The 20,831-nt window shown below is 44.3% G+C and overlaps 1 protein-coding gene across 1 annotated transcript in view; it reads left to right on the forward strand.

Annotated features, from left to right (window-relative positions):
* LOC115312677 (neprilysin-1-like) overlaps positions 1-20,098 on the forward strand; it is an 87,526-nt gene extending 67,428 nt beyond the window's left edge. Inside the window, exons 15-22 of the mRNA XM_040216171.1 lie at positions 12,221-12,279; positions 12,359-12,410; positions 12,515-12,582; positions 12,642-12,772; positions 12,840-12,905; positions 17,885-17,986; positions 19,789-19,865; positions 20,002-20,098. Of these exons, the coding sequence (XP_040072105.1) occupies positions 12,221-12,279; positions 12,359-12,410; positions 12,515-12,582; positions 12,642-12,772; positions 12,840-12,905; positions 17,885-17,986; positions 19,789-19,865; positions 20,002-20,098 (652 nt within the window). The remainder of the gene's footprint in view (positions 1-12,220; positions 12,280-12,358; positions 12,411-12,514; positions 12,583-12,641; positions 12,773-12,839; positions 12,906-17,884; positions 17,987-19,788; positions 19,866-20,001) is intronic.
* Positions 20,099-20,831: the final 733 nt, after the last annotated feature.

Consider the following 20,831-nt stretch of genomic DNA (forward strand, 5'->3'; position numbering starts at 1 on the left):
CAGTAACCAGAGACCGGTAGTCATCCCCTACATTCATAACATTTCTCATAATCTGAAGATTGGGAATCGCGCAAACATCGACGTAGTCTTTTCCGCCCCCATCAAACTATCAGGCCTTTGTAAAAAAGTTAACGCCACACCAAAAACTAATACTGTCTGCACTAAAAAGCATAAAACCCCATACATACCTTGCTCAGAAGGAGTGATTTATTCCTTTCCCCTATCATGCGGCAAACAGTACATAGGACAAACTGGAAGATGTATTAACGACAGATTAAGGGAACACAACAACAACACGCGATTAGCTAACTCAGGACTTTTGGGCATTCACTGCCGTGACTGTGGGTGCGCCGCGGACTTTGAAAATAGCACCATAATCGCAAAGAACCATCATCAGTTAACACGTGAGATAATAGAGGCAGCTCACATCATAAAAAGAAGTGACACCTGTGTTAGCAGTCCATCCATAACGCTAACGGAAAAAGAATTGTTTTTTCTTGATTCTCGAAGGTAATGTGCGATAAACATTGCTAATTGTTTTGTACAGAAGAGAACGAAGTGGATGACAATTTTAAAACGGGTAAAAGAAAAACGAAAGAAGACGAAAATACAATTTGAGTTGAAAGTCAGCGCGACGTGAATGACCGTTTTTCTGGTGTGAGTGCGAGTGTGAGTTTGAGGGTGAGTGAATCTACTTAGCGCTTCTCCCAGAATATGAATACCCAACTCGCCCGAGCATCCATTCTAAGGGATATTAATGTTGGTTTGCAAAGCTAAACTGAACTGTTTTTCCTTTACATTAATAAGCTGAGAGGCGTCAAGAGTAGTAATGGTTGCCTTAGTGGGAGAATCAATTCTATGACGTCTGGGTTAATATTTATAGATGATTAATGCTAGTGTTCGAGCACTGTTCCTCATACGGGATAAAAAGTGAGACGTTCTGCCCAAGGGTTAGGAAAGAAGAATCTCTTTTCTTCTTTTTATTACAAAATCCTCACGCCGGCACCGGTTCACACAAACAGGCACCCTCACTGGTCTAGGAACTGGGCTGCTACCAGTGCTCTGTGTTGTAGCGCGCTGAGTCTGCTGACAGGCTGTAACAGCTGTGGCTCTCTATAGTAAAACGCGGAGTATGACGGACAAGGCAAATAGGATCATTAATTCCTTGGAAAGTCTTTTATTTTATTATTCAGAAATATTTTTATAGGCGTATTGTTTTCAAGTAAAAATAAGGGATTTTGGAACTGTGTCCTCCTCTTTAATCATATCTAATTAGTGCTTGGGATTATGCTAGTTGGTTACTAATGATTTTAATATTGGAACCTGCATATCGTGTTGTCTCTCTCGTCTTAGTGTAGTTTTTGTAAACCTTTGCAGTGCAGTTAATGAATCCATATATAAATTTTTCTGACTTCATAGTTATCTTACTTGATTTTTATACGCGTTTTTACGCGTTCCCGAGCTCATTAAGAGCGGCATTTCATTTATCCGTCTTTTTTCTCGCATACCACAAAAATAAAACCACATCCCGGTTTCGATCGCTCCCATCACCCCATCAGAAACCCTAACCTGTCGCTAAACGCTTTCACTATACCATTCCTGGGATGATGTATGACCTATTTGAGCGTTTATTTATTGTTATATAATTCTTATTGTTCATATGTCTTAGTTTTAGTACCGTTTTTTTATCTGCTTTCTCCCTTCACATTGCCTTCAGGCACTGAGGGTGCATTTAATATATGAATAATTTAATATAAGCTGTACCGCCATTTGGTGTGCATTTTTCAGAGACAGTAAGCTAAGTTTTATTTCACGCACCTTCCTTGAAAATCCGTTACGAGAAATCATTTTTCTAACATAAGCCTATCTGAGTGCACTGATGTGCTTCAGGTGCGGGGTGGGGCAGGGGAGGCTAAACGCATGTGCGGCAGATCACGCTGTCACGCACGCAAGAGTGGTCGCTTGCACTCCTCGCAGAGATACACTTACACAGATGCACGCCCTTGTGCATTCACACACAAAACGGAAACATTTGCATATTTATGTAAGCTGAAGATTGAACACAAGAGCAGAAACCTTGACTTACCTATAAACTGATGCTCGTGAAGAGCAACCCGCTGCCAGAAGCAATAAAGCGCATAAAGAAACATGTATACAAGATGCCACTTACTGTAAAACAAAAACTCTAACCAAGAAATAATTCGGATCCTGACGTTTCAAGGCCAATTCGGTCCCCTGTTTACGGGTGACAGTTTTCCGTTCTTGTCCTCGTGTTGAAAATAGCCCAAGGTTGTTGGCTTCTTTAAAGCCATCGTTGTTTGTGCACGTGTTTTAAGGTTCGTATCGCACCGCGTGACGCACCGCAAACCGGAAACGTAGGCGCTTAAAAGTGTCCCAGCTGACCGGTCGGCATTATTTTCGGTGTTTTGAATGCGCCAGGACTAAAAAAAGGCATATTCGCCAGTTTCTTTTCGTGCGAAAAATAGAGCAGTTGTTGAATTCGATCTCGTGACCCTCTTTCTGCGCGTGTATTGCCAGCGCGCTACCCTCCACGTTATTCTTTTTGACGATATAGTGATGCTGGCGTAGACGTTCCAGGAAGTTTTTAGTTCCCCCAACGTAGGAGGCGGCGCAGTCACCACAAGGAATCCTGTAGACGAGTCCCTGAGCCTTTTCTTTAGGGGGACGACCCTTAGAAAGAGAGAAGAGGCGTCCAGTGGTGGACACTGTCTTATGTGTCACACTAACGCCGTATTTTCGTAAAACGGATGCGACAGTCTCGCTTATGTCCAGAAGCTGGCAAATCTCGTCGATTGAGAGGCATGTCTTCTCGGAGAGTTCGGTGTCGGACGACAGTGCCGTTCTCGCTACAGACACCGCAAAGAGGCACAGGCACACTTGTATATAGAGATACCACGTCGAAGGGCATGAGACGTTCGTCATCCTGCAGTTCGAGACCGGAGGTGAGCTCGATGAAGTGGCCGGAGTTCTGCAAGTACGTGTTTGTGTTCCCCGTGAGTGATGACAGCAACCAATGTTGGTAGTTTGATAACGTACGTTCAGAACACCGAAAATAGACAGTTTTAGTATAGCGTTGCTGGCTCTTGCGTACGCAATACGCAATAGTATAGCGTACGCTAAAAATGACCTGCTCGGACCGAATTTAGTTGTGCGTTACGTTTTCGAGTGAACACCGCGCATGACCTTGGTTAGATTTGCTAGAGCTGCAGAACTCCGCCTGCTTATAGCCCAACCATGCTCCTGGAAAGAAATATTGAAAATGAAAACGTGTTCAATCATTTTATTTCAAATTAAACCAAGCCGCAGCTGCCTCGTCAAGCGTGCTTTTCTGCGGGGTACAGAGGCTACAAGTAAAGGCCGGTTCAGACACTTGTGTCTGAGTGCGTTTGACTGCGTTGCATCGAGTACCGAAAGTGAGTCACCGGCACATCTGTGCTTCGTATGAAGCGTGCAATCCAATTCAAAGAATCATCTTAGCACACGATATAAGTAGCAGGGATGTCCTGGTTTCTCGCTGCCGCAACGCAGTCAAACGCAGTCAAACGCAACTGTCTGAACCAGGCTTAAGAGTGCGTAGCCAAATTCGAACACGGAGCCACCATCAATCGTCCCGTTGAAACGGCACTTTTTATCAATGCTATCGCGGAATGAAATTCATGACCCTGATGTCCAGTGCATAGCGAGATCTTCGGCAATTTCTTTTAGAGTCGCTTGTCCGTCGGCGATGAACTGTGCGAATAGGCTTAGCGTTGAGCAGATCGCAGCGTTGACGCACATTTCGAGTGGCGAACATTTTCACTGTGCACTCCTTCAGCTGCACGACGATCTGATTTGACCGCGGTAGGTCCCAGAAAGAATTGCCGAGCTGAACACCACGCAATTTCACGTAACACAGAACTTCGAAAACACCACATCGCCCTTGCTGCGCCAGTCGAGGTAACCGCCATCTTGAAACTGGCGCTCTCGTTGGGTCCGAGATCTCTCGAGAGCGTCCCGCAAAGCCCGCTAGCCCGCCTCGCAAAATCCCCAGCGTTGCGTGCGTACGCAATACGCTAGCCCTTCTATTGCGTTCTGCGCAAGCGCACTCACGACCCGCAATTTTGTTGCGTACGCAAGGCTTTAGCGTACGATCCACTAAAACTGTCTAATAACGTGAACCGGTCAGCTGGGACGCTTCAAAGTGCCTACGTGTCCGGTTTGCAGTGCGTCACACGGGGCTCTACGAACCATAACACACAGGCAGAAAAACAGCCACTTCAAAGAAGCTAACAACATCGGGCAATTTGGAAGACGTCGAAAATAACGAAAACAGTCACCCGTGAACAAGGGGCCGCACTGGCCTTGAAACGTCGGGCTCCGAATTATTTTTTGGTTGGAGTTTTCCTTTTACATTAATTGTCATGCATAGCCAGGTGCATGTCCACCGAAAGGTGGACATCCACCTTTTAGTGGATGCTTTCGATATGGGCATCCTGAACCTTTCGTTTCAAGATGCGAAAACATGCGTTCCCATTTTCTGGTGTGGTGGTTTACTGATATTTTGATCTTCTCAATTTTCACAATACATAGAACCGTTTGCCAACCAGAATGTTTCAGCTGCTTCAAGAAACTGTAATCCTTCTTAAAAAGTATGTGTGTTCAGCAGCGTAGACCTTCCATTTTCCCGAAGGAGGGCAGGCTGAGAAGTTCTCCGGGGTAAGGGGGGGGGGGGGGGGGGGGGGGGGGGTCGCGCGTTATCTTTACGCCAGAACTGGAGATTGAAGCGAACGAAAGCACGCTGGGATTCCATTTCCCATGTATTTTGTCAATAAAGGCAACGTGGGCGTTATTTTGTTTACATGCTACTACTAGAAGCTCGTTACATGGGACGTAAACAGCGTCTCGGTAAGGATGATGGCCCGGGCCCGGGGGGGGGGGGGGGCGGCTGTGCCCCCCCCCCCCCTGGATTTTACTAGGTAGGGCGCCAGCCCCGATTCCCCCCCCCCCCCCCCCCGCCCCCCCGAAGTCTACGCTTGTGTGTTATTCGTGATTATCGCCAAGATAATCGGAACGATTTGTACGTAGTCAAGAAGGTAGCGGCAAATGCCCCTCAAAGGGAATCATATATCGCTCCGCCATCTCCGCATCCAATAGCGTCCCATCGTTTCTGTGACGTCGCGGCCAACGCACAAGGAGGGTCTTGCCTTTCTGTACATATTTGCTTTATCTTTCGACTTTGATTTAGCATTGTGGACGCCACGAGAGGGAGATTAGAGTTTCCCCCTCCGATCGAAACAATTACGACGTTCTGGGATTAGGTTCCCCCTCTGATGAATACAAAGGCTGCTTTCAGGGGCTCGGTTCCCCCTCCGATGAATACAAAGGTCGCTTTCTTAAAAAGTGGGATCGGAGACAAGTTGGGCATCACTCTGTAGCCAATATCTACCCATTGAAGCGGAACAAGGAGCGTTTCCAGTGAATTCTTCTTTCGACTGCGGAGGGACTTGAAACCGGCGCATCACGCTTGTGGGAGGAGCTTCTCCTACCTTCTTGACTTGTAACCGACTATTGTTTTGTTTTCTTCTCAACTTGACTGTGTTTGTCGCCTAGTCCTTATTTTACGTTTGAAGGAGAAGAAGTTTTCTGGCGTGTGGTTAACGACAAAATTTATGTGGCTACTTCTCCGTATTCGCTTTTTTATTTAGCCAATGTACTGTATTAAAAATAATCCTTTACATCTTTTGTGACACTAGCATAGGCTATAAATAGCCGATATCATTCCTTTACTCATTGGCAGTTTCAAAAACGCCCGGAGAGTGCCGAGCGCCTTGTCATCGCTCCGTAGCAAATATAACTTCCGGGCATTAGCCGATGAAGCGAAAACACGAATCGCGAATAAAGAAACGCGAAGATAATAAAGCCATGTCATACATTTTTTAAAGGGGCACTGACAGGGTATTAATAAAAAAACAGTGGGTGAGCAGGCAAACTAGCGATGGTTAATCAAGATGTTTAAAACCCATAACTGTGGTGAGGAAAAAATTTAAAAACTTAAAGACGAAGAAGAAAAGGCCCAGGAGAAGGTGTCTCAAACGCAACTAAATCGTTTATTTTCTCTCGCTACTTATGTACTCCCGATAAACACCAGCACCAACGTTCACAATGTACAAATCGGTGCATTGTGAACGAAGTGTATGTCCGGGAGAGGAGTTGCTGGTGTCAATTTGGTGTATATAAGTAAGGGGAAAAAATAAACGATTTAGTTGCTTTTCAGCACCCCCACCTAGAATACTCAAAACCTCCGCATCTCCTGCTTTCCCATCTAGAAAGTTCTTAACAGTCGGATCGCGCTAACTCGGCTATTGGGCCCAAGTCAGACCTTCGACGAGCTGATTGAACACGAGCCCCGGCCGAACACCGACGCAGCACTCGTGACCAATTACAGGCCTCCATCGATCTGACTGTGATGATGGCGCTGAGGCCTTCTGCTTATCTAGGTCGTGTTGGTTTTTTCCTGTGCCTTTTTTCAACTTGAAAGTCTCCCATCTTTCCTTCACCACAGTTTCGAGTTTGAAGCTTCATGATTAGGGCATTTCCGCTCACCGATATTTTTATTAAAGCATCACCTAAAAAAGCCCAACTGGCCAGAACAAAACTTGCGGCACGAAATTCGTTTTCCTTCCGCCCGAAAACAGCCGGCCGAGAATCGGTCGGTTTCAGTGGCGCTCACTGTGTTTTTCATGATTACTTGGCGTTCAAACTATGCGTGCCAAATATATTCAAAGTCGTGCGTAAGCTAAGGTTTGCATTCAATAATAAAAGTAGAAAAAAATATAAACCTCATATTTGTGGCATCAAAAAAAAAAAAAAAAAAAAGATTTGTAAAAAAATTGTTGCACAGATCACAGAAGTGCATGTAGTGCGTATGTACTCCGTGTTTACTGAGCCTGTATTTCATCATGCTTACCTACTAAGGCAGTCTAAACATGGCGACGTACCGCGGCCTGAACGACGCAATGGCAGTGAACGACAGACCAACGTTGTGAAGGACGTGCAGTCGCTGCCTCTTAACTGTCGTTGGTGGTACCAGCCAATTGATTTTCAAGCGTATGAACATCGAGCGGAAAAGATATAGGTGAAAATCAATCGCACGACAAACGTTGCACGCAACTTCATGTCGCGCGGAGCAATGTTACTTCTGGTAGCACTCTTTTTCTCTACATTTCTGCCTTATCCTCGGTACACCCCATTCAAATGTCAGTGCCATGAGCTTCCGAACTCATGTTTCGGTTTCGGTTTCAAAAAGCTTAGTTTCTTTTTTTTCTTTAATAAAAACATATTTCAGGTCAAACAGGGGTCCAGCGACCTTTGCTAGACCTCATCGTTCCCGTATGGAAACTTTTATATGGGGCATATCTGGCCATATCAAACATTATGTGATTATATACGGCATGTATACAGTCTTATCTTGCGTATATACAGCCTTATCTGGCGAATATAAAGCCTTATCTGTAATATATAGAGCCTAATCTGGCGTATATACAGATTTTCTGGCATTTATACAGCCTTATCTGGCGTATATAAAGCTTTATCTGGAGTATATACAGCTTTATCTGGCGGCCAGTTTTCAATATATTAAAAAGTATTAAAAAATTTAAAAACATTTTTTGTTAGCAAACTGTGAATGACTCATTGTTCGCGAGCTAAATATTTGCACAAATAAAACCAAACTTCAACTTTGGCAACCTTAAGTTTGAGATTGTTTGTGCTAATTTTGACGAGGATTTCAATGTAGCTTAATTATTTCAAAGTGATAACATTACGCCCGAATAGACGATTTGCTAAATCCCCCAAGCACCTCGGCCTGTACTCGAGGAATCATGGGGACGGTGTTTCTTCAGCTGACTAGTGATCCAAAATTACGACCAATTTTATAGTTACAGTTTTGAGTGTAATTCGGAGTCACCTTGAACAAGTGTCGTATAGGACCCAAGTACCTGTCACACCACTTTTAAAATGTCCCGCCAATGTCAGTACTGTGCACTCTGTCCAACCTTCAACCTGGATGAGCTGCAGACATATCTTACACTACTATCATTCTCGTACAGCTTCAAAGACGCTGATATTGAGTTAGAAGCGCTAAACATGCTATAAACAGCTCCGCGGAATCCGAACTAAATCCCGGTTTTGGCTGTCGTGATTTCTCGCCTTTTAAGTAATTCCTGCTAAAACAACAATCACGAGAACGTCAATATTGTAAGAGATTTCGGCGGCTCAGCCTGTTTGAAGTTTGGACAGACAGTGTCATAAACGCTGCCATTGACGAAAATTTTTAAACGTGATATGACAGGTCCTTGAGCCCTATGGGGCGCTTCTTCAGGATGACTACGAATTACACTCGAAACTGTGGAACCATGGAATTGGTCAAAACTAGCGATCAATAGGGAGCCGAAGGATCAGCGTTTCCATAATTTCTCGAGTGCGGGCCGGGGCACTTGGGAGAATTGTAGAAGTGTTGATTTCAGGCTTGTGTCCTTTAGATATGCCTGGCCAGATCTGGAATTTCGTTACTTAGCCAGATCTGGGATTTCCATACCTGGCCAGAGGTTTCAGGCTCTATCTGGCATTATGAGGCTATATCTGGCAGATATACCATATCAGGTTTTATGAGGCCAACTTTTGATATGGCCATATCCGAAATCTTTATATCTGGCGAGATATGAGTTGTTTGTAAGGGTTACCTCAGAGCGCAGACTATACTCCGTTAAACCTTATGTTGCACCGCAGCGAAGGCTAGAAGCGCGAGCTCATAGCGTTGGCAACTGCCGTTGGTGCACAAGAGTTTGCGCCACCGAGGTGTGCCATAGAGCAAGGAGCTCGCGCTTGTAGCCTTTCCTGCGGTACAACACAAAGTGAAACACAGTATAGTTGGGCACAAAAGTTATCATCATTATCATCCCACGGGGTTGCAGCTTCGGTCTGGGCCGGAAATGAAAAATTTCGTATTGTAACATAAATATTTGACAAAAATTTTTTTTTAGACGAACTTAATTTTTGAGACGTATTTATCCTAACCAGGCAGAAAAAAAATGTTTCGTCTTAGTGTCAGTGCCCTTTTCAAGGGATACTACAACAAAATTTCGGTGTTTAATTCTTGGTCTATATGTGTTCAAGAAAGCAGTACCGCATCAGATTTACCAATCTCTTTTTGAAAACGACAATAAAAGGAGTTTTAAAACGAATTAAACGATTAGCAAAGAGCACCTGGTGGATGTCGCTAAAGCCTCGTTTGTGATGCCAGTCTAGGAGCCTTGACAGGTATTGACTATGCCTGGCGCGCCGCCGTCTACCACGAGAGACGGGGGGAGGAGAAACTCCCCTCTCCCTGGAACTCTCGTTTGAGTGTCCCCAGACGTCGCTATTATCCATTTACAGGATTATAGAAGAATAAAGGCGTTACTCAATGTTCGTACAAAAGCTGTTTTTCGGTTAGTTGCGGTGGCCCAATCGCTGGCGTGTTCGGAACGAGCCTCGCCGCAGCTTTGCTCGTTCCGAGACAATCTACGTCACGGTGGCGCCGGATGTCACGTGCTCTCCGCTGGCTGCTTTCCGAGCGCTTGCCAGAGTGGGATGTTTCTAACGAAAAATACAGCCATCAGGCTCAAAATACAAACGTGCGGTTGTCATTTAGGGATATTGTGGATCATACTCAGCTTATTTCTGAACACGACGGGTATATGTCAAACAGGGTTGGGCAGTATCGCGATACAAATGTATCGCGATAGTATTTCAGAAATACATTTTGTATCAGTATTTCTGTATCGCGATACCTTTTTTTCACCAGTATCTGTATTCCTGTATCGAAATACATTTTGAATGTTTCTTCATATCGCGATACAATCAAGGTGAAATGTATTTCGTTACATTTCTTGAGATATACACCCCCCCCCCCCCCAAAAAAAAAAAAAAAATCCGGTAGCGTTTTTATTTTTTTTATTTCTGAGGACATTAGGGTCAAGAAGATGCTGGGGCATTGTTACCATGCTGACCCAAGGTTCCTTCCGATTTTCCAAACTATTTTTCTATGTGTCCTCTTCTCTCTTCTGAGAAGTGTTGCGTAGTCGGGGACTCTAACCAGGTAGAGTGCCAGGAGTGGAGTCAGAGCACCTTGTGCCGCAGGTCCTTTGGTAGGGGTTTCTTGAGTCATTGTTTGCTAGCATCCAAAGCCCGCTGCTAACCGTCTCTTTTGCCTTAGCATTCACAGTACACCCAGCCGGCAAAGCTGATTCACAGTCCATTGCAGCACGAAACCTGGCGGTGGTTGATTTGAAATAGTAGGATGACTCACGCAGTGAAGTTCAACACATATTTAAATGCGTCTGCGGCTGCGCCCGTAATGTTGCACGGCTCAGGGGTACGTCATCAGCCGATGTGAAAGTGACCCGCTGCTCTGGTGATCCGAAACCCAGGACGGAGGTCAGACGTGGCCTCGCTGTGCCGACCCAGAATTCGTACACCTGCGACTCGTCTCGAGCGCGCTGTTTCTCGGAGAGCTCGAACCTGTGCCGGAAATATCAGGTCGCAATCCGCGAGGTCTCTATCTGGTGTATGCAAGACGAAACTTGAGGACTGCAATCCATTCGTCGGTGGGGGAGGTTTGGTAGAAAGGACCTTCACAACAGGGATGCCACCGTATCGTTTTATCAACCGTAACAGAAGACCTGTGTTCCAGGATGCTTCAGGTGGCCCACTATTCTCGAAAATTCCAAATGACACTGCCTGCATGATCTTCAACGAGGTAACCTACAACGAAAGCACGTATTGTCCTTTCGTACAACAGCGCGGTAAAGTTTCATGTTCAAGGCCACACCTACAGACAAAGAATACCAGTTCATTCGGCCGTGACGTCATGTGATAAATGTTAACAGGGGCGTCCTTATTGGACAGGGGCATGGCGACATTTTAATGCAATTCAGGAAGACACAAAAATTTATATAGCGGTCGAAGTCTTTTCGCATCCCTCGTCAGACAGACAGGATGTCAGGGAAGGGACCGCGGTCAGTCTTTGATGGAACGTTTCTTTGAGCCCACTGAAGACTACTCGTCGTCCGAAATCACTACCTTCAAGGCAAAGCGCCAAGCTTGCGGGAAAGTAATTCCAGAATCAAAAACTTCCACCTACAACTTCAAGCTTCATCCCATTTGGCGTTTCAAACAAATTTGAAAAATGTATTGCACTATCAGTATTTCTGTATTTGTATTTCTGCCCTCCCTAAAATGTATTCCTGTATTTGTATTTCCAAATACTTTTGGCCTTTATTTAAAATGTACTTCCGATACGTATCGCGATACACTTTTACAGATATATTTCAGTATCAGTATTTTAGCTACTATTTTAATGTATCCCAGTATTTGTATTTCCAAATACATTTTTGAGTATTTCTGCCCAACCCTGATGTCAAATCTGTTGAAATAATCCTTTGAGCAGACGGGGACTATATAACAGATCAATCTCACCAGCCAATTTTTCTAGACCGCCGCTTCCGCAATGCATCCTGAAAATTTTACTGTTTGTGAAGGGTGCATAAACCTCGCTGCGTCTCCGCGGCTCCCCGACCTCTGCCTCCAGCCTCCTGTGAGCTAAAGTTATCGTAGCGCCAAGCATGCGCCGAGCGCTCTCGGGAAAATCCGTCTACTAAATAGCTGCTATCAAATGTGCTAGTGTGTCAAAGGGTGCTTATTCAGGGCTCGAACCTAAAAAGTGCGTTTTTGTGTTCAGCATTTTCTTGTCTCAGTAAAATTTCAGAAAAATCGCTGATGTCGTCTTTGTGTTAACCCTGTCGCGTAGTGAACAGCTAGCGAATATTTTCTTGACGAATTCCTTTATTTTGCTCGTTTACAAATCATAGTTCACTTATTTTGTACCGATGTTCGCACAAAATCAAGAAGCCACGTATACACGAATATGAAATCCGACAGTGCATCCTTGGCGCATTCAAAGCGCCTAGTGGTATTAGCGGGAAATGACATGCGCAAACGATGAGAACGTATGTTGTGAGGTTGCGTAGTTCGAGCTGTTTGAATGAATTATCAGCTCTTACACTTTGCTGAAGTTTTGAGAATGGTGAAACAATGTGCACATTCTGTCACGCGAATAGACTTAACTTCGTTTTTTTGCAACTATTGTACAGCTCACGTTGCTATTACATTTTATTTCTAGATGGTCCCATGAAGTGAGCAAAGTGTTTCCCGCTTATTCGTCTCTGGAAAATTCAGTTGGTAAAGTTTTTTATTTTCTTTTTTGCGTTTTAATGCTTGTAACAAGAATTATTATTTACTTCGCACTTTCCTTCATCAGTATTGACGGCGGTGACATTGCAACACCCGTTCTACTCCTCTGGACTGCCATCGTGAGTTTAGATGAAAATGCTTTCAACAATCGTGCCTGGCTTGGCTACCCTAAAAATAACTAAATTGCATGATATTAATATATATTTACCTTCAACGGCTACAGCTCTGTCAAAATGGGAACTCTGGGATTTATTTTAGGACACGAGCTCAATCACGGCTTTTTTTACCCAGGTTTGTAAATTAATAATACCTATTAGATAAATCTATTTTAAACTATAAATACTTTCTAGGAAATCATCACGACGGGAATGGAAACAAACGCGAATGGTGGAATGAAAACACGACGCAGAATTTCACTCCCCTCAAAAGTTGTGTCGACAAACTGTATGATGGTCAGACGGAAGAAGAAACTGGCTTGAACGTAATATATTTTGCTTAGTTTATTTACATGCTTGTGAAATACCTAATATTTTTTGCATTTTTAACAGATTAGTGGATATGAAACACTTTACGAAAATATTGCCGATATTAAAGGCTTACAAACTGCATTTGAGGTGAGTATCAAGGTTAATAAAGCACGAGAATCAGAGTAGCACTACTGGAGAGTTAGTTTATGCTTTAGGTCTATACAGCGCGCAAACAAGTACAAAATTTGATTAAAAAAAAGTGAAAGCCGTTTACAATTCCCTGTAACGCCGAATTGGAGCGCAGCTCTTGAGGAGGAGGAGTGAAGGGTACTGAGGGGAGGGTAGACCCCTCCTCCTCCCCTCATTCTTTAATATGCTCCGGGGGGGCGGTCACGTGACCTCGGGGGGGGGGGGGGGGGTGTCACGTGACTTCGGGGAGGGGGGGTCACGTGACCTCAGAGGGGTCACATGACCTGGGGGTCACGTGGGGGTCACCTTGGGGTCACGTGAACTTGAGATGACCTTGGGAGGGGTCACGTGACCTTGGGGGTCACGTGACCTTGGGGAGGAGACCACCTGACCTCGGGGGTCACGTGACCTTAGAGGGGTCACGTGACTTGGGGGTCACGTGACCTTCAAAGGGTCACGTGGGGTCTTGGGGTCACGTGACCTTGAGATGACCTTGGGAGGGGTCACGTGACCTTGAGGGGTCACGTGACCTTGGGAGTCACGTGGGGTCACGTGACCTTGAGATGACCTTGGGAGGGGTCACGTGACCTGGAGGGGTCACGTGACCTTGGGGGTCACGTGACCTTGGGATGACCTTGGTTACGCCGACGGCGACGCCGACGGCGACGGCGACGGCGACGCCGCTCAAGCCGGGAACGGGCCCCTAAGAGCTGCGCTCTAAAAAGTACCGTGGGGTACCGAAAAGTAACTGAATGAACTTCGGTAGGGCGGGCTGTTCGTAGTACCATCATCCGCCGCCAGCAGCGCTTAGTGGCACCGTAAATTTTCCGATCAGCATGGTCTGCAATAGTTCTACGCCATGTCGTGAATTTTATCCCCAAGCGCTTCAAAATCACTTCTCGTTTTATTCAATGTCTGCTTTGAAGGATCTCCGACATTTACAAAACATTTTTTATTCAATAATTTTTTTTATAAGGGCGTACAGGAAATGTCACACGGGACGAGGTCCATTCAAAAAAAAAGAGGGCCGGGGGGGGGGGAAGAGGTGCTTTGTTATTTTTGTTCAAAAATTGCTGCACTGACAGAGCATGTGTGCTGGGGAATTGTCGTGATGGAACCACCACTTTCCCATTCCCCACAAATCGTGGCATTTCCCCTCGCAAATTCCCTGAGCGTCGTTGGGTGTTCATCAATATTTCACCAGCCTTGAAGCGAGAAAACCACGCATATGCCTGCGATTTCTTCATAGCATCTTCATTGAAAACTTGCTGAAGTATTACATGAATTTCCGCCGCCATTTTTCCTAAAAGAAAATAATAATTTTCACAGCCGCAAGGTGTTCATTCAAATCGGACATTGCAAAAAAAAAAAAAGTAGAAATCGTTTTAAAACTCTTGGGGAAAATATTTGCACCACGCTCCTAGAACTTTAACAAACGACGCCGGTCGGCAAAATGACCCGGAAGGGGGAGAGCCGTGTATAGACATAGCCTCCTCTATACGGAGAAAGCCTGGCGCGTCGCGTGAAAAGACGGCCGCCGTAAATGGGAAAGGAGGGGCGGAGAAACGGGAGCGGAGAGGACCTTGCTCGCTAGCGCCACAAAAGAGCGAGTGGCCAAACGCAGAAACAATCTTTTTTTCTCTCTCTCTCTCTTTTCTTGTCGCTATCGTGGAGAGGAGAAACCCAACATCCACCCTTTCCCGATTCTCCCTGCGTCCTTTCGAATCGCCGCGCCCGTTTCTCCCGGAGTACAAAAACGACGGTGACGAAAACACAAAAACAAGCGTGGTTCGGGGAGCGGCCGCTCATGACCCAAGCGCTCGCTGTCTAGGTCTGCCCTTTCTGCTCTGCGCTACCATATTGGTCACCGTTCGGCGCGCTCCTCCTCTCCTTTTTCCTGCGGCCGCTCGCCCTATTGTTCCGTCGTCGATGTGCCAGGCTTTCTCCGTATAGAGGAGGCTATGGTATAGAGCAGGGTGCAAGATAGACAGGTGGGGAAACGAGAGCCAAATGAGCGACCGGATTGTGTCCCTCTCGGTTTTCCCTTTTTCTGTGGCGCCCTCTATGAGGAGCACCACGAACTCCAACTCCGGGTGGGCGACCGGTGGCGATCGGCTAGACTGACGGAGATGGTTTCTCGTGGATTTTAATAAAGGACAGTCGTGCTCGGTTTATTTTGCGCACTCTCCCAGAAAGGTTCATGCAAATCCGATTCCGATCTTTTTCCGTAAGCAGACGAGTACACAATCCGGTCACGGCGCTGCGGTAGACTTCTATGGGCCGTTTCCCCACCTGTCTATCTTACACCCTGGTACAGAGTGAGTCTGGTCCATGGCAGTAGCCGGCGTGAGCCGGGATGGAGAGCCCCGGTTCCCGCCAGCGCCGCATATTCCCCCGTGATAAAGTTGCAAAGTTGAATGTGCTAAATTGGCGTAGCGCGGAGCAGTTTTTTTTTTGTTTTTTTTTTTCTGATGATGTTTGAAGTACAGGAATGTATAATTATAAGTTATAGGAGGGAAAAGGAAAGTTTCAAGGTGCTGAGTGCCTTTATTAAGCCAGGAAAGGTGACATTGACGAGAAACAATTTCTGTAACTTGAGGCGCAACTACGAATGTGGGGTTCGCGTTCGGGTTTGGGTCAAAACTCCCACGGAGCCGAATCCTTATTTTTTATCGTCCATTCCGTCGTGGCCGCGGCAGCGGTCGCCACCGCGAGTGCCGTCAAAAGAAAGCTTGAGTGCGTTCTGAATATCGCAGTAACAACAACGTCACGTATATTGCCCTTTCAGTTACGAAGATTCGCAGATTTCCACTCTTGTGTGCTGAAATGAAATGCTTGAATACATCCTTACCTAGAAATTGTGATTGGAGGGTACTTGTTATGCTCATTGCTTTCGCTAGGAGAACATTTGTGGCTAGTGTTTGGCCACAAGAGCTGTCAATCAACGCACCCAAGGTCATTGAAACAACTTCAGCCAACGAGGCACCCTTGTTTGCGCCCTGTTCTTACCAATTAATGACCATTTTCTTTACATATTGACCATTCTCTCTATAGCTTCTGCCGCTAAGCCCAGCTAGCGGCTGAAGCTGGTACGACGAATCGCCCGCCTTCAAGAAATTCATTCCGGTTACCAGGGATGGGCAAAATACATGCAAATATGTATCGAAATACAAATACAAAATACTTCGTCAAAAATGTATTTAATTACAAATCTAATTAATTTTCCAAAAAAAGCATTTAAATACAAGATACAAATACAACCAAATGTATTTGGTCTCCTATAAATACTTTTCCAAATACATTCCTCAAAATTTGCGTCAGCGACTTCAGGGCAGCTGCAACGGGTTTCTGGGCATCGCATTTTAATTTTGCATTGTACACTCGGGAGTTAGTGCGCGAGGCTCTAGTAACGTAAGAGAATTATAATCACAAAAAAAAAATGTAATCAGCTTGGACGTAATAGTTGAAAAAAGTACAGAGCTTCAATCAGTTTTTTTTTTTTGTCGATTACATTTTGGCATAGACCAACAAAGAAGCGAGACGACCAAGACGCGCACCACTAGCTAGAGAATTTTTTATTGTTGCGACTCGCACCAGTTACGAAAATCTGGACGACCCGTGCATTTAGAATGTTCCAGGCAAAAATATGGAGGGAAATCAGGCTGGAAAGCATCACAAGTTGTCACAGGCACGTATTTTGCCAGTCTACCTGTGAACGTCGATTTCGTCACTATTCTTGCCCTAGCACCGTAATCACAAAGTCACTAAACGCTTGTGCTTGACTGAGAGACACTGCATTCGGTGCAGAACGTAGTTTTCTTCCTGCTCTGGACAGTGAAAATAAATTTCGCCCTCAAAATTGTATTTAATTACAATTGTATTTGAAATACCCACGTTATAGTATTTAAATACGCAGGTCAAATACATTACCCCATTTGTAATTAAATACAAATGCAAAATACACGAAGTATTTAAAATACGTATTTCAAATACTTGTATTTGAAATACTGCCCATCCCTGCCGGTTACTTTTGGATCCCCTCTCGTAGAATAGGATGCTAGTAACTCAGAAGAAATCATTGATATAAAGAAATCAGATAATTATACACCCATGTGGCCAGCAGCGTAGACTTTCCATTTTCCCGGGAAAGGGGGGGGGGGGGAAGGCTGAGTTCTCCCGATTTGGGGGGGGGGGGGGGGGGGGTTGCAGCGTGCAGCGCGTTACCTTCTCGACAGAACTGGAGATTGAAGCTAACGAAAACACGCTGTTATTCCATTTCCCATGTATTTTGTCAATCAAGGCAACGTAGGCGTTATTTCGTTGACATGCCGCTACTAGAAGCTCGTTACATGGCACGTAAACAGCGTCTCGGTAAGGATGATGGCCCGGGCCCGGTGGGGGGGGGGGGGGGGGGGGGGGGGGGGCTTGCCCCTCTTGGCTTTTACCAGGTGGGGCACGAGCCCCGATGCTCCCCCCCCCCCCCCCCCAGAATCTACACCAATGCATGTGACGATATCATTGTAAGCGTGTCATCAACCGTAGAAATGTGCGGTTTGAAAAAAGTCATCCTAATTTTAAAGGCATCATTATTATTGTGGTGGAAGAGTACAATCAAAATAGCCCAAAAATGATTGGGTAAGCAGCCTTTTTAAAAGAAAAGCAGAGAGGGTAAGATAACTGCCTCAGCTAAATATCTTATTCGTAAAAAAGTGGTACTGCGTTTTGGGGCACGTGCTCGTTATTCCGTTATAAGTGTTCACATAGTTGTTTCCTCAGTAAATATTAAATTGAGAGTTGAGTGCTTTCCTTGTCTACCGCTCCTTGCTTGTCTTTGTCTTTTTAGAGCGTCGTGAACATTAATCTTAAAAATTCCGAGTATAAAATAAATCTGACAGCTTTTCGTACACTCCTGAACTAACAGTTATTTGTTTCCGCAGGCTCATAAGAAACTGTTGACGCAGCACCCCTCCACGCCGCAGCGCTTGCCATGCATGACTGAGTTTAATGCTGACCAGTTGTTTTTTATATCACTGGCATATGTGAGTATTTTCTCCATAAATATGAAATTAAAAGTGAAAGCTTTGTTTTCATCACCGGGCCATTTGCGCATGTGCATTTTCTATGAAAGGAGTGATATCATGTTAAACAACCGCGAAGGTCAACCTGTGTGCGAGAAGGTGTAGGTTGAAAGTATTGGTAGCATCACCGATCTTCTAGTTAACTGAAAGGAGATTGCCGTTTGTTGCCATTGTCGTACTTGACGAGACGTTTGTTTTATGACTATGAAAGCATGGGGGAGCTGACTGGCACACACTATTTGTATAATAGACGGATGATGAGTGAGGTCATGTTTTTGCTCTAGGATGTCAATGTGTTTAATCATTGCGCAGCGCTACTGAACATCGTATATTAACGTCTTACACAAAAGTCTGGTTTTGAACGCTCACGTTTTACATAGCACTTACCCCATCACCCGTCCTGCGACTTTTGTTTCTTCTTTTTAACGACTTCGACTCCACCTTACGTAAGTTTTATATTGATATTATTGGTTGCGAACAAACAATGAGAGAGTGAATTGGAGTCTTCCTTTCATTCTGAGATGTAAGCGCATGTTCTTGAGATGCAAATTCTTATTATTACGACGTAGTGCACCACCAAAAGGAGCATAGCTGTTTCTGCGGCACTAAAATAACACAAATGAAAATAAAGCGAATTATATTAAATAAAATTAATTATCACCCCCGCACTCCGTAGGGCTATCACTGACCTCCTAATATCACTGACAGCTGAAGAAAAGAGATATTGCGTTTCTTAGTTGTCCATGATTATAGCCAGAAAGTCTGTTTTCCTGGAATGTATTGGCCTTTCTCAGCGCATCTGAATGTGTTCCTGTTTGTTTCTTCTCAAAGGCTACACTTTATAAGATATAAAACTGAAGGCAAAGGGCTTCTACGAGGGAATTTTCACTCGCGGCAGTCTAATGGGTGTACGCTTACGTTTGTGTTTTCACAAACATGCTTTAATATTAAAATGACAAGATTATAACTCAAGTTGTATTCGCTCAGGGCACGGCCGCCTTTCATTCGTATTGCCTATTATACCTACCATAAAATCCACATTTAGGGAACTTGACAATTTGACCTTTAAATGTTAGTTGATGGCAGCGAAATGCGAAACAGAGAGCTACAGTATATTAAATAAATCTGCGTGTTTTCACTGCTTATGTCTGAAACGAAGACCTCTACTCTAAATTCATTACACGAATCGAGAACACCGAACATTGTTTCGCATGTGGGCGTTCCGATAGCCAGACGTTATGTCTCAAGGCGATACGAGAATGACGGACGAATTCTCGTTCCTTCCGTCTGTAAGGTTTTTTGTCAGTTTAATAAATACAAGGTTCATTTTCAGCCACTGGCAAATAGGCCAGCTGCGGCAGAGCCTCCAGCGCGGCGGTGGGAGATCATGTTAATCGCTACTCTGTTTAGAAAACAACAACAAAATAACTTTTTTTTTTTTTTACAGGTTAACAAAAACGTTGCCTATTGTTGAATAATTATTTATATTTGGTGCACTTTCACGATAAGTCCCTACCTGTTTATGCTTGGCACGCAAGGGGTGCGATACCAAATTCATTTCCATAATCTTCAAGTTAGAATTCGGGAACCTTTAAATTCTAAAATATTTTGCACTTTTTCTTTCAGCTCTAGGGGGCTTGCCGCTCATAAAAATATATATTTGAATATTGCATTTCGAAATATCGAAAGTTTTTTCTGGCATATTAAATGTAAATTTGAGTTATTGCAGGTTGCCCTCAGTGTACTCCTGTTTTGTTCTACAGAGCTTTTGCCAAAACGATCAGGACGCAGAACTCAGGGACATTGTCAAGCGGGACCCTCATTCCCCATCTAAAATAAGGTACCATTTTATCATGAAAGCCTTTACAACATTTCGTGAACTAAACTCTAGGAAATTTTCTTCAGTTAAAAGTTTTAGAATTTCTGAAGTGTACATGTAAATCTTATTATTCTTAATTATTTGCCACTCTTTTTAGGGTCAACCGGCATCTTGGCAATTCTCCCATCTTTTTGAAGACATTCAGCTGCAATGCGACCAGTCGCATGAATATAACAAACAAATGCTACGTGTAATATGCACCAGCAATATTTGCATTTACTAGTCAAATATTTACGCAATAAACACGTTCCAAATAGCTCAAAGCTGATTATTCATACTTAAAAAATGCCGTCCGTTGCAAGTGTCGTGTTTAATCTACGTCAAAACGTAATATATATATATATATATATATATATATATATATATATATATATATATATATATATATATATATTCTTCAGAAATGAAGACAAAGGGTAAAATAAAAAGATTGGGAACGCAAAAGCGATAATCCAACTAAAACGAGCAGGTAGGTAACCCACACTTTTTTTATTTAGCAAAAAGTCAAATATAATTCAAGAAATAGATAGTAGGCTTTCGGGTTGTGGACATTTATCGCATTCCTAGTGTTTGCCCTTTCGAATAAAACGCGGTGTTTCATTTGCCTAAGCCGACCTATTTATTTAAAGGGACCATGAAATGACCTTTTTACTTTTACCAGATAACTTTTACATTAAACCGTCAATGTTCACTGAACGCCGAACAGGCATCCGTTTTCGTCTCGGTTTATTAACTTCTACACAAAAAAATTATTGAAATATCGACTTTTTCATTCTCTCCAACTGACCGCAAAAGAAGCCGTGACGTAGGCCGTTTCCGGAACCGGAAGTTTTCTCGGCAGTAGGAGAATTGGAGTGTTAGCGGCAACGAGTTGGGGTGCGCCGGTAGGTTTTACTGCGCTGATGTCACCGACGTATTTCCTGAATC

The sequence above is a fragment of the Ixodes scapularis genome, unplaced genomic scaffold (genome assembly GCF_016920785.2).
Source record: "Ixodes scapularis isolate PalLabHiFi unplaced genomic scaffold, ASM1692078v2 PGA_scaffold1__304_contigs__length_218370807, whole genome shotgun sequence".
Classification (NCBI taxonomy): domain Eukaryota; kingdom Metazoa; phylum Arthropoda; class Arachnida; order Ixodida; family Ixodidae; genus Ixodes; species Ixodes scapularis.